General features: G+C 37.4%; 1 protein-coding gene across 1 annotated transcript; it reads left to right on the top strand.

The window, feature by feature from the left end:
* Positions 1 to 4744: 4744 nt before the first annotated feature.
* Mepe (matrix extracellular phosphoglycoprotein) lies at positions 4745 to 6368 on the top strand. Its single transcript, XM_015499197.2, has one exon. It carries the CDS (start codon positions 4930 to 4932, stop codon positions 6184 to 6186), a length of 1257 nt encoding a protein of 418 aa, XP_015354683.1. The 5' UTR covers positions 4745 to 4929; the 3' UTR covers positions 6187 to 6368.
* Positions 6369 to 12308: the final 5940 nt, after the last annotated feature.

The raw sequence follows: 12308 nt of genomic DNA, 5'->3' as shown, positions 1-12308 counted from the left end.
AAATGATTAGCTATTTCGTACCACAGTTCAAAAGTTATTTCATGTTTTCCATTATAAAATAATCTCATTAATTTCTCTAATGACATGCATAGAATTCATTAGTAAATATGTTACTCTTTTGAAACTAGTAAAAGCACTAAAAACACACACACACACACACAACCCCCCCAAAAAAAAACTACCTAGTTCAGAATAGGAAAAGAAAAAAATTAAGAACGAATTATTATAATCTACTGATTTTTCTGGCCCACTTATTTAGCTCAAAAGGCTATACTAGCAATGAGTAAATAAGCTTGATTGCAATGGACAATATAAATGTCCCAAACTAAATAACTTAAAGCAAGATACTGTTTCTAGTACTTTTTATTCAGAAGTATCTCACTGCAAAGTTTGTTTCTCTCTCTCTCTTTCTCTTTTTTTTCATAGCAAAGTCTTGCCTACTTTTAGAATATACTTGGGAATATAAAAAATAATGGTGTTATCCTGGTGATTAATGGTGTCATAACTTCCACAAATAAATCAATTCAAATTAAATCTTAAAATTGTTACAAGTTGGCACTTTTGCAGACCTTAGCAAGCTTCATACAATTGAAGTACATTTAGATAAACCATTTTTATTTTGAGATTCGAGTGGGAGCTGATTCAACAATTTCCCCACGGCACCAAATAATTAATAACTGGTGGTCCTTCCATTAGAACCGTGCTTCTATTTGGGGGTAGGGGAAAGACAGAGAGGGGTGGGGAGAAGAAGTCCTGTCAGAACCACTTTTTAAATAACATGTCATCAGGGGCCACAGGCTTGTGGAACCAACAGCCAGAGGGCAACATTCAGGTATTGTATGGGCAGAGGGTTCAGAAAAATTCTGTCTCTACCTGCCTCTATGACCATGTTAGAGATGTCGAGGGACTTGGACAACAGGCGTGCATTCTATATCAAATGACTATCATTAACATTATGTGAGAAAGCAAACTACCATTCCATAAAGAGTTGTATACAGTTCCATAAGAAACGATTGTTACTATCATTTATATAGACTTGTTTAATGATAGGAATTTTGCTAGATGCATTACATGCATTATATCACTTAATAAAATTATTTAATTCTCACAACAATCCTAAAAGGTAGGTATCATTTTTCCTATCTTATAGCTGAAAAATGCTAAAACTCAAAGAGTTAAATAAGGCTCCCAAGGTCATACAGTCAATAAAGAGTCAGGCAGGTGGTTCTAATATCTATGCTCTTTCCATAATTCAACTACTTTTAGTGCGCACTGGAGTGAAGGATTAAAAAAGACCATTGTCATCTCCTGTCTGCTATTCTACTTGGTGCTATTCTCAATGATGCTGGCTTCCCTGAATCTGTTTTTTCTATCTTCTTTGCTATATTCCCTACAAACTTGCTCCCAAAGTGTGTGTTTTCAGCTGATTGCTTCTCTATCTGGGAGTGCTCATCTATGTTTACATCTTTAATTAACATGTCCAAGAAGATGTTCACATGCTCAACAAGAGCCAGAAGATTGAAGCGTGGTTACAAAAAGATAAGACAAAATTAAGCTGTGTAGTGAATACAGGGATATGGCCAGGGCAAGAAAAGTGACAAATGCTGTGTGCTGGGGATGATCAGACTACATTAGAGTTTGGGGTTGACATGGGACCCCATAACCATAGTCAGGTGATGGATATGAACACAATGGCCTAAGAAGAAAAATTGCTACACATACCATTTGTACCTACAGGATGTCTTTGCCATTTAATAATTCACCAGGTTTTGCTTAGAACATATAGCACACAGCCCAATTGTATACAAATCTTGAGTCCTCCATAAATATCTCTTATTTTGATTTTATATTATTCCCAGTTTGAAGGCTTATGTAGTGGCATAAATTCAATTTGGGGTGTAAAGAACTATGGAATTTTTTTCTGTCTGTAATTATTCTGTTGCTCAAAAAACCCTACCAATGGGTTTATGAAGGGACAAGGGAATGCACATAAATTCATTTTAACCTGTTAGACTTAAGGTTATCTAATAATGTAAATAGTTTTTGAGTAAATCCTTTAGTCCCTTTTAGATAAAAATGCTCAGATCCTCACTTCCCCTTCTTCTCTAAGATGGTATACAGGCATGGCTAAGTCCACCCACTACTTTTTTTTCTTAATTAATTAATTATTTTCAATTTACAAATTTTTTTCAAAGTTAAATTTTAACACATATAAGGGGGCCTTTGATTAATTTTTGTTCTGGTTTACTAATGAATCATGAAATTATTTTAATTATTTTAAATTGAGTTTATAAATTTCATATATTTGGCTTTCTTTTTAAGTATGTTTTTTAACTAATAAACACCTTTTCCTAAAAAGGTTTAAGCTTAAAATCACAGGTGTACTTATTTTAAATTGGAATTGTAATACCAACATATTACACTTTTTTATGAGAGAGAGAGAGAGAGAGAGAGAGAGAGAGAGAGAGAGAGAGAATTTTTTTAATATTTATTTTTTAGTTTTCGGTGGACACAACATCTGTATTTTATTTTTATGTGGTGCTGAGGATCGAACCCAGTGCCCTGCACATGCCAGGCGAGTGTGTTACCGCTTGAGGCACCTCCCCAGCCCAAATTACTCTTTTTTAAAATTATTTATTTGTTCAAGTCAGTTATACATAACAGCAGAATGCTCTTTGATTTATTGTATACAAATGGAGCACAATTTTTTACTTCTCTAGTTGTACCCAAAGTAGGGTCACACCACTTGTACAATCATACATATACTAATGTATGTAATGATATCTGTCTCATTCTACCATCTTTCCTACCCCCATCCCCTCTCCCCTCCTCTCCCTTGCCTTTGCCCTATCNTATATATATATATATCACAGTTTCTTTATCCATTCATCTATTGAAGGGCATATAGGTTGGTTCCACAGTTTGGCTATTGTGAATTGAGCTGCTATAAGCCATGCACTATTAAATACAAACCCAGCTTATACCACAGGGGAGAAGAAGATAGGATTCTTCAGACACCATGGAACAGTGTTGTTGACTATTTGAGTGCTGATTGCCCTGCTGGCTTCCTAAGAGGAAGTCATTACCTACTATCACTTAGGATCCAATCAGTGTAGTCTCCATGGGGACCCGTTAGTGATTTGGGCTTTCTTGGCTTCCACAGGCAATTTGGTATCCTCTTAAAATATGACTCATATCTGTCCCTAGTATATGTGCTCCATCTACATTGCTCCTTTTAGAACTCCCTCACTCCACCTATGCAATCACCCTCTTCATAGCTCCAGAACAGAAGCTCAAACCTTGCAATATCTTGCCTATGCCAGAGAGAAAGAATAAGTAGTATGTGGCAAAATCAGTCTCAGCCCTTTTCTTCCTAACCACGTTCTGCCATGCTTACTGAAACCTGGCTGTACCCCAGCTTTGAAAAAAAGTGGCATCTTCACAAGCTTCTCCCACAAGAAAGGACAAATTGAGATTCAGGTGTAAGCTCTTTGCTTGACTCTACTTTCTCCTTTTCATCCATTTTCTCTTGGGCTCTTTTCTTGCCTAGATCTCCAAACATACATTCTGGATCACAGATTTGCAAATTGTAGTCCCTAGAACAGCAAAATGTACCTCATCTGAAAGCTTGTTATAATGCAAATTCTAAAGCTCCGTTTCAGATTCACTGAGTCAGAAACCTGACCTTTGGGCCCCATAGTCTTTGTTTCAACAGACTTCCAAATGATTCTGGTAAATGCTAAATTGAGAACGGAAATATCCATCCCGATTGTCAAATTCGTCTTATATGACAAAGAGAGAAGAAAATTAATGAATTCTTTTTCAAATAATAGCTGATGTCACAAAACTTGCTGCAAAATCTTTTGTTTTTTGAAAGTCAGAGGCTGATTATTACCTATAGTTTTCTATTTGTAGATTTTCTGTGAAAAAAAAAAAGAAAGAGAACAGGGGAGGGATTAAGGGAGGGAAATAGGAAGAATAGAAGGAAGGAAAAATAAAAAAGAAGAGTGAAGAATAAAAATTCTTCCATACCTGAATGAATACTTCTGAGGATCAGGACAAAGGCAAGGGGTAGGGGAGAGAGAGAATAATTAAATTTTTAATAATTTTAAATATCTTTTTAGTTGTAGATGGACACAATACCTTTATTTTATTTATTTTTATGTAGTACTGAGGATTGAACCCAGTGCCTCACATATGCCAGTCAAGTGATCTACCACTAAGCCACAACCCCAAGCCCCAGAGAATAATTTAAAGTGTAAAATGCATTTCACTTGTGACTAACTCTTCACTACATGAGGATCACAGTCTTCTATCACATTCTTAAGTTTAGGTCTTTCTTTAAAGTTTGGCCTTAATCTATATTTTAAAAATTTATTTCTTATTCTCTTCCTTAGGATCTCTCCACTCTAGCCATGTAGGTTTATTCATATTATCTTTTTCTAAATAACTGACTTTGCCACTTACCCTTAAAATATTCTCACCCCCTCTGTATATCTGAATCATACTCATGCTTCCAACCTTGCTCATTTTCTTTCTCCATGAAATCTGGTTTGGCCATTCCAGAATGAGCTCTACCAATAAGCCTCTATTGAGTTAATAGACTACATTAATTAAACATATGGTTTTAAAAAATTGCCAAAGAATTTTTATATTTTAAAAAATTTAACATGAAATAAACACTTTATGCTATAAATTATACTTCAGCAGGAAGAAAAAAGCAAAGACAACATTGCTCTTCATCATTTTAAAAAGAGAAGAAATCAAGAACCATCATCTAATGAAATCATTATCCAAGAAAGAGAGAAAGATGAGTCCTTTTTTGAAGCCAATGGAAATAACCAAAGTAATAAATCCACAACTCCTTCTGCAAATAGACAGAATGAAGGCTATAGTATTCGTAACACAGGAAAAGCTCGCGATGGCCTAATGATGTCCATGTTTCCTGAATCCACTGGGAATAAAGGGGTTGAGGATGGAGATGATGACATCAGCAACCTGCACGACCAAGAAGAATATGGTGTGGCTCTCATCAGAAGTAATATGCCACATGGGGTGAGGCCAGCGACTGTGACTGTGACTGAGCTGTGGGGAGAAGAAAACAAAGAGCACAAACCCAGGAATGTTCTAAGCAAAATTCCATCAAGTGTCAACTATGCCAAAGCCCACTCAGAAGATAAAAGGAATCATCAAAGAAATCCCCAAGCCCAGAAGAGCCCAGTAAAAAGCAAATATGCTCTTCACATCCACATCCGACGCAACACTCAGTACCTGAAACAGCTCTCCCGAGCCAGGAAAATCCCCAGTGATTTCGAAGGCAGTGGTTACACAGATCTTCAGGAGAGAGGGGACAATGATATCTTTCCTTTCAGTGGGGACGGTCAACCTTCTAAAGGCATTCCTAGCAAAGGAGGAGCTCTCAGTCCTGACCCAGAAAGTACAGGTGTTCAAACAGGACTTCCAGGCCCACGTGAAGCTGCGACTATTAACCCTGACACAAGGGGGGCAGATTATAATGAGATCCCAGAGAGAGAAGAAAGTGATGGCAATGCCATTGGAGACAAGCGTCAAACAGGGAAAGGGGCAGGGACTGCTGACGTCAGCCTGGTGGAGGGCAGCAACGACATCACGGGCACCACCAATTTTAAGGAACTCCCTGGAAAGGAAGGGAACAGAGTGGATGCTGGCAGCCAAAATGCTCACCAGGGGAAGGTAGAATTCCATTATCCTCATGTGCTCTCAAAAGAGAGACCAAAAGAAGGCAGCAGCGATACAATGCAAAGTGCCAATTACAACGAAATACCAAAAAATGGCAGAGGTAGCAGTAGAAAAGGTACAGAGCTATCTAACAGGAACCGAGTGACTGCAAATGGGAAACAAAGATTTTCTAGTCAGGGCAAAGGTCAGGGTCTGCTTGTTCCTTCTCAGGGTCTTGATAATGATATCAAAAATGAAGTAGGTCCCCATAATGGCCCTGGTAATGAAGGGAATACAATAACGCAGAGCAGAAAAGGCCATTATGTACCCCATGGACGAAATAATTCTACATGGAATAAGAGTGTGTCACAAAGGAAAGGCTCCTGGTATTACAGAAAACCTCATTCCAGTAGGAACTTTAGCCCCCCTAGAAGGGACGACAGTAGTGAATCTGACAGTGGCAGTTCAAGTGAGAGTGACGGTGACTAGTTATAGAAGTCCCAGCAGAACCATTGGTATATCTAGTCATCTGCCAGTTGGAGGTAGAGAAGCCAGGACAGCAGACCAGAGGGAGAGAGGACAGAAGTGGAAATGAGAGAGTCAAGAAGCCTGGTCTCCTCAGGGGATTTTTTTTCTTCTTCTTCTTCTTTTTTTTTTTTTTTTTAACTATCTTAATGGTCATATATGAATTTCTATTCAAGGTTATAACACTTCTTAAGGAAAAAAAATCACTTATTAAGGATTTATATAATAGGTAATATTTGAATAGTTGTTATGGTTAAAAAGCTTGTGAATGTTGCAAATGTCTTCCTATGTTTTTTTTTTTTTGTTCTGAAAGTAAACACAATTTCTCTTGGACAATCTGTAATTAAATGTTCTAGAGAAAACTCTGTACATTGTGGTGCATTATTTCAGAGGTAACAAAACTAGTTTTGCCTCCAGCAAAGGAAGTGCATATGAAATTAATCTGCTGGATAAACCTGAACGTGTTTCTCCAGCTCACATTGCTATGCCAGCTTTTCCTGACTTCTTTCTGCTCTAATGGAGATTTCCTACTTCACAGCCATCTATGCTCTTTCCTCTGTTGCACATATAAGGCATATTTTATTTCCTGAAACAAATCTCATGAAATCACTTTTGTCAATTCTACTTCCTTCTAAAGGGGACAAGTGCGTGGAGAGAGGGCAATGGGAAAATATGAGAACGAGAAACAAAAGAAAAGGCAAAACAAAAACGTAGTTCAACACATACTGTTCATTGACGGATTCCAAATTATTATGAGCCTATTTCTTTCTCCTTTCCTTTACTGTAGATGTCTTTTCAGTTAATGATGTCCTTATGAGACAGTTTTGAAAACAAAATCTGTTTCCTATTAGGAAGGATGAGGAATTATGGAAGGGTTTTGCCCCAACTAATAAAAGCAGCTTATATAGCTGGTACTACCTTTCTTCTAAGGCTTTTTTCTTGGTTTAACTTGAACATGCTGCCTGAAGGCACCAAAGTCTTTTTGTGGCCATTGGGAAGGACAAAATAATCATGGCAATACAATAGAACAAGACCCATCAGCCCTCTGCTTCCAGTGTCCTTGTTCTATGAGAATAATTCCTAGACTACCATTTATTTTGTTGTTGTTATTTATAGCTGAACTGAATTCCTAACAGACATACCTCTTCATCCCTAACACCTTCTACATAAGAAGGGTTGAGAGAAGAAAAGGAGAAGAAGATGGAGAAAAAAATTACTTATTCTCTAGTCTCTTTAAGATGCAAGTTCCCAAACAGCAGAAGTTATGACTGGGGCATTCTGTGAGGCACCCCCACTGTCAAGTTGAACAATGTGTGTGACACAGTAGACATGAGTCAATGCCCATATGGCATTATGTTACCTTAAACAGATCCAGAGTTCCAACACTAGGTAGAAGGTGCTTTGTTTCCAAATAAAAGTGGCAATATAAGCCATGGAATAAATGAGATTCTCCACATACACACAAATAATAGTGGCTTACCCACTCTAAGGTCTGCCAGGTGCCATGCTCTGTTAAATTCTGTTAAATTAAATTTGCATGGTTATTTTTACAATTTATACATAAGTAAACAGAGTTTTCTAACTAGTAAGCTAGGATTGATACCTAGGCAGACTGACTCCAGAATTTTTGTCTTCAAACTCACTTTACTGCCATATATTACATAGATACACATAAAACATAATTCATTTACATATATATATATAATATGCATATTGTTATGGTTTGGATCTGAGGTGTCCCTGAAAGCTCATGAGTGAAACAATGCAAGAAGTTTCAGAGGAGAAATGATTGGATTGTGAGAGTCTGAACCCAATCAGTTAATTAATCCCTGATGGGATTAACTGAGTGGTAACTAGAGGCAGGTGGGTGTGGCTGGAGGAAGCTGTTAATTTGGGGCATGGCTATGGGGTGTATATTTTGTATCTGGAGCTGGAGTTTCTCTCTTTACTTCTTGATCACCATGATGTGAGCTGCTTTCCTCTGCCACCTTCTCCTGTCATGATGTTCTGCCTCACCTTGAGCCCCGAGGAATGGAGCCAGCCTTCTCTGAACTAAGACCTCTGAAACCATGAGCCCTCAAATAAACTATTCCTCCCCTACAGTTGTGCTGGTCTGATCCTTCAGTCACAGCAGTGAAAAAGCTGACTAAAACATACATATTGAGAAAGAGGGATAGGGAGAGGAAACTTGGGGGAAAAAATCCCAACTAGAACCTGAAAACAATGAATGTCTTTTTTTTCTTTCATTCATTTCTAACTTTTGCACATTACAGATATCAGTATTGATGAAAAGACCCCTTATGGAATGTTACCATCAGAATTTCATAATATACTAATAAACTATTACTAATACTTTGTTTTTTTTTAATATAAGATAATATTGTCAAAAACACAAAAACAAAAACAAAAAATAAACCTGGAAGCAGTTAATGAAGTAAAGACTATCATATCAGAACTAAAATTGCAAATAAGTGTTTGGAATCCAAACTGTTGCTTCTATTTCAGGTTACATTGGACTTTTACAAGTGAATGATCTGATCATGTGAAAAACACTTGGGGTTGTAAAAGAAAAGCATGAATGGATAGAGAATGTGAATGCTTTCTTTGGGTAGTGACAGGTTGTCTGTCCTAGTCTGCCTTCTAGTGGAGAAACTGCATCTCAACCTTCTGCTCAGATTTTGTCTCCTCTCTTCAAACTTGAGTGTTCATGGGCATTTCTTCAAAGCACTGGCAAAGTTCATATTTTTTCATCCCTTCCACAGATGTGGAGGAGTTAGTTCAAACACAGAAAGATCAGAGACACTCAAGGACGATCTGAAATCAGAGTGTTGAGCTTGTGCTTTATCTAAACCCATGTTTTAGGCACTAAACTATATTATCTTCACTGTATTTAAAAATAAACACAGGTTTCCAAAACAGAGCAGAAAAGTTTAGCCTCTTGGAGTTGCCTTGTAAGGGATGATTGAAATGGACACATTCTGCCACCTTGTGCCCCAAAAGAAAAGCTCTCTGGTACCAGGCCTGGGAGCAGGTTCTAGACTCTATCACTTATTTGTGCACCTGCTATTCCTTCTATCTTCACCTCCCTAGATTTCTCTACTTATGAAGATATACCTTCATTTTGCGACTCTAATTTATCTATTTTCGATCACGCTAGACTTCTGGGACAAATTGTCTGATCTTTTTTTTTTTGCATAACATTCAGCTCAGTTGAAAAACATGTATTGAATGTCCACATTTTATAAAATTCCATGGAGATCAACAGAAGAAGAGAAGAGATGCCCCTGGTCCTTATCAATGGTATAATTTTGTCAAAGAGAAAGGCACACAAAAGATATTAAGCAGAAGGTGGTAAATCCAATAATAGAAATTTAAATAAGGCAATAAAGGAGTTTTGAGGATGGGACAAGTAAGGATATCATAAAATCTATTTTCCTCCAGATATGACAGTTTGAGAGGGGCTGTAGATGATACATCTTCACAGTTGATATCCTCAAGTCATACTGTTGTATTTTTTGTAGAACTTATGTAAGATGACCCCAGTCAGAGGATTGTTAAGTGGCAATGGGTAATGCAGGGGTCAAGAGAGTTGGAAGGAAGAATACGAGCCACAGGCATTTACTCAACACACTATTGCTGTAGTCCATAACACATAGCACAATAACATTCCGTCACTCAGTTTTTAGAACCAGCTTTGAACTACGCAGGAGCTCAAGATGACACAAGGTTCAATGGTACTATGATGCTTTCAAAGAAGCCCATCTTTCAAGAAAACTTCTGTGAACACAAACTCTGCTAGCCAAGATACTAATTCTTAGAATCATAAGTGTTAATATATAGCATTAGATGGTCCAAAGGAAAAAGAAAAAAGAAAAATAGACAGAGTTGGTTGGAAGATATGGAAAGGAAGATGGAAGCAGAAAGAGAAATGGGAGGGGAAGTAAAGGACTAGAAAAATCTTAATGAGGAAATCAGGAAAGAAAGGAAAGCAAAAGTCCAATACAACCTCAAGGTCAGAAACACAGATAAGAAGTAAAAGTAAGGAGTGAACTCACACAATATCTGCAAGGAAAGCTTGAAGAGCACATGTGGTTTAGATGTTGAATAATAAAGGCTAGAGGAGCGGCAAGTCATAGTGTAGCACATATGCCCCATTTAGAAGTCTAGCTGTTACTTATATTTGAATTTTAACTAGATTGCAGTGATTGTCAGGTTAATGGATAGGTAGCAGAATTTAAATAATTTTAACTTAGACAATTCTTACTTACAATGATGAGCTGAAGAGCTTCTGAAAGACATGCCAGGTATGTTGCTTGAGGAAAGTAAGCTGTTGCTGGGTGTGGTGGCACACGCCTCTAATTCTAATGGCTTGTGAGGCTGAGGCAGGGGATTGCAAGTTCCAAGCCAGCCTCAGCAACTTAGTAAGTCCCTGAGCAATTTAGTGACACCATGTCTCAAAATTTAAAAAAAATTACAAAAAAGGGTGGGATGGGAATGTGTCTCAGTGGTTAAGTGCCCCTTGGTTCAATCTCCAATATCAATTAAAGAAAATATGCTGTATTTTTAGCACAGAGGTGATTCTAATGGAGATGGTCTGACGCTGATCTCAAAAACACTGCATGGGTGAGTGATTGAAATAACATTTGTGGTATAAAGTCATGAATGGGGTTCAGGATTTTTATTTGTAACAAGTTCCTCAAATGATTATAATGAAAGCTCAAGTTTGAAATCACTAGCATGGGGCATCTTTCTCAGTCACCTTCAAGCCACTGCTCTGAGTTTCCTGTAGATCCATGGCTAGTCATAGCCATGATTGGTATTGTGGGAGTATTTTTGGTCCATGATGAAGAAAGAGATAGTTTATCTTTGTGCATATCTCATATCAACAAATAGTGAAAATAGAAATAAAAGGGAATTTATAAGATACCATGTAAAAAGGGAACCTAAATAGGCTCTTGTGGAATGGAAATTGTTCACAGTATATATATATATATATATGTGGCTTCCACAATTCGCTACTCTGTGGAAAATAGTCTGGTGGTTACAGAACTGTGGTGTGCCACATAGGTCATATACAAGTTGGTCACTTGAACAGGATATGATCATAGCTGTTCAAATTCACATTCCTGTAAAAGACAGAACAGAAAGTGTGACAAGGAGACAAAGAAGGAACTGAAAGGGCAAAAGTTAATAGTGCAAAGGAGAAGGAATCAGAATGTGCTGATTTGAGATGGAGCTTGTTGCCACATAGTGCACAAAGGATTGAGTTCTAGAAGACAGTTCCCTGTGAATAGAAACTTCAGTTAGAATTTTTGAGCAATGATCCATGAATCTGTGGTGTTCTTCCACACAATCTGCCTTTGTTCTTATTCAGCGTTGGAGCTCTGTCTTCCACAGAGATCCAGACTGTTGAGGGGATGAACCCTTTCCAGGGAAGGCCCCACAGTTGCGCCATCGTGTTTCATAACAAGTGTTGGGAGACTGCTGGGCTCAGTGGAGATGGAGGAGACAGGGGTGAAAGTCCCCTCGATCCCCAAGGCTGCACTGTGTTCAATGGAAATGAGTCTCTACTCTGACTCTCCAACATGGTCTGTGGTCTTTCCTGGATTGCTGAGTAAATGAGGAGGCTTTGTTATTTCAATTTACATTTTGCTTATTCATCTGTCAGTGAAAACGTGTGAGAGCAAGCCTTGAATCGAATGCATGCATTTCTTTGCCAAATAATATTTATACTTTTTCTCACCATGAAACAAAATTCAGCACATAAAATTACAAAAATAAAAAACCCCAGAAAATATAAAGGAAAATTATACTTTTACCACATTTTTTCTTCCAGTATTTTTTCTAAGTCACACATACATTTTAAAATCGTACTTTACATTCCTCTTGGCATCCTGCTGTTATCTTAATGTGTTATTATATCTAATTAAGTATTTTAAAATCATTTTAAATTTCATTATATAAATTTGACACAATTTGTTTAACCTACTATTGAAGGATATTTAGTGTTTTCCCAGGTATTCTCTATTATAAATTTTATCACTATTCATAATATTTTGTAGCTTTGTTGACAGGTTTTCTTTCTT

This window comes from Marmota marmota, unplaced genomic scaffold, assembly GCF_001458135.2.
Source record: "Marmota marmota marmota unplaced genomic scaffold, marMar, whole genome shotgun sequence".
Taxonomy (NCBI): Eukaryota; Metazoa; Chordata; class Mammalia; order Rodentia; family Sciuridae; genus Marmota; species Marmota marmota.
This window is presented reverse-complemented; position numbering and strand designations above follow the sequence as displayed.

Coding starts and splice junctions, on each gene's coding strand:
- Mepe (XM_015499197.2), top strand. CDS start 4,930: ATGATGTCCATGTTTCCTGAATCCACTGGGAATAAAGGGGTTGAGGAT.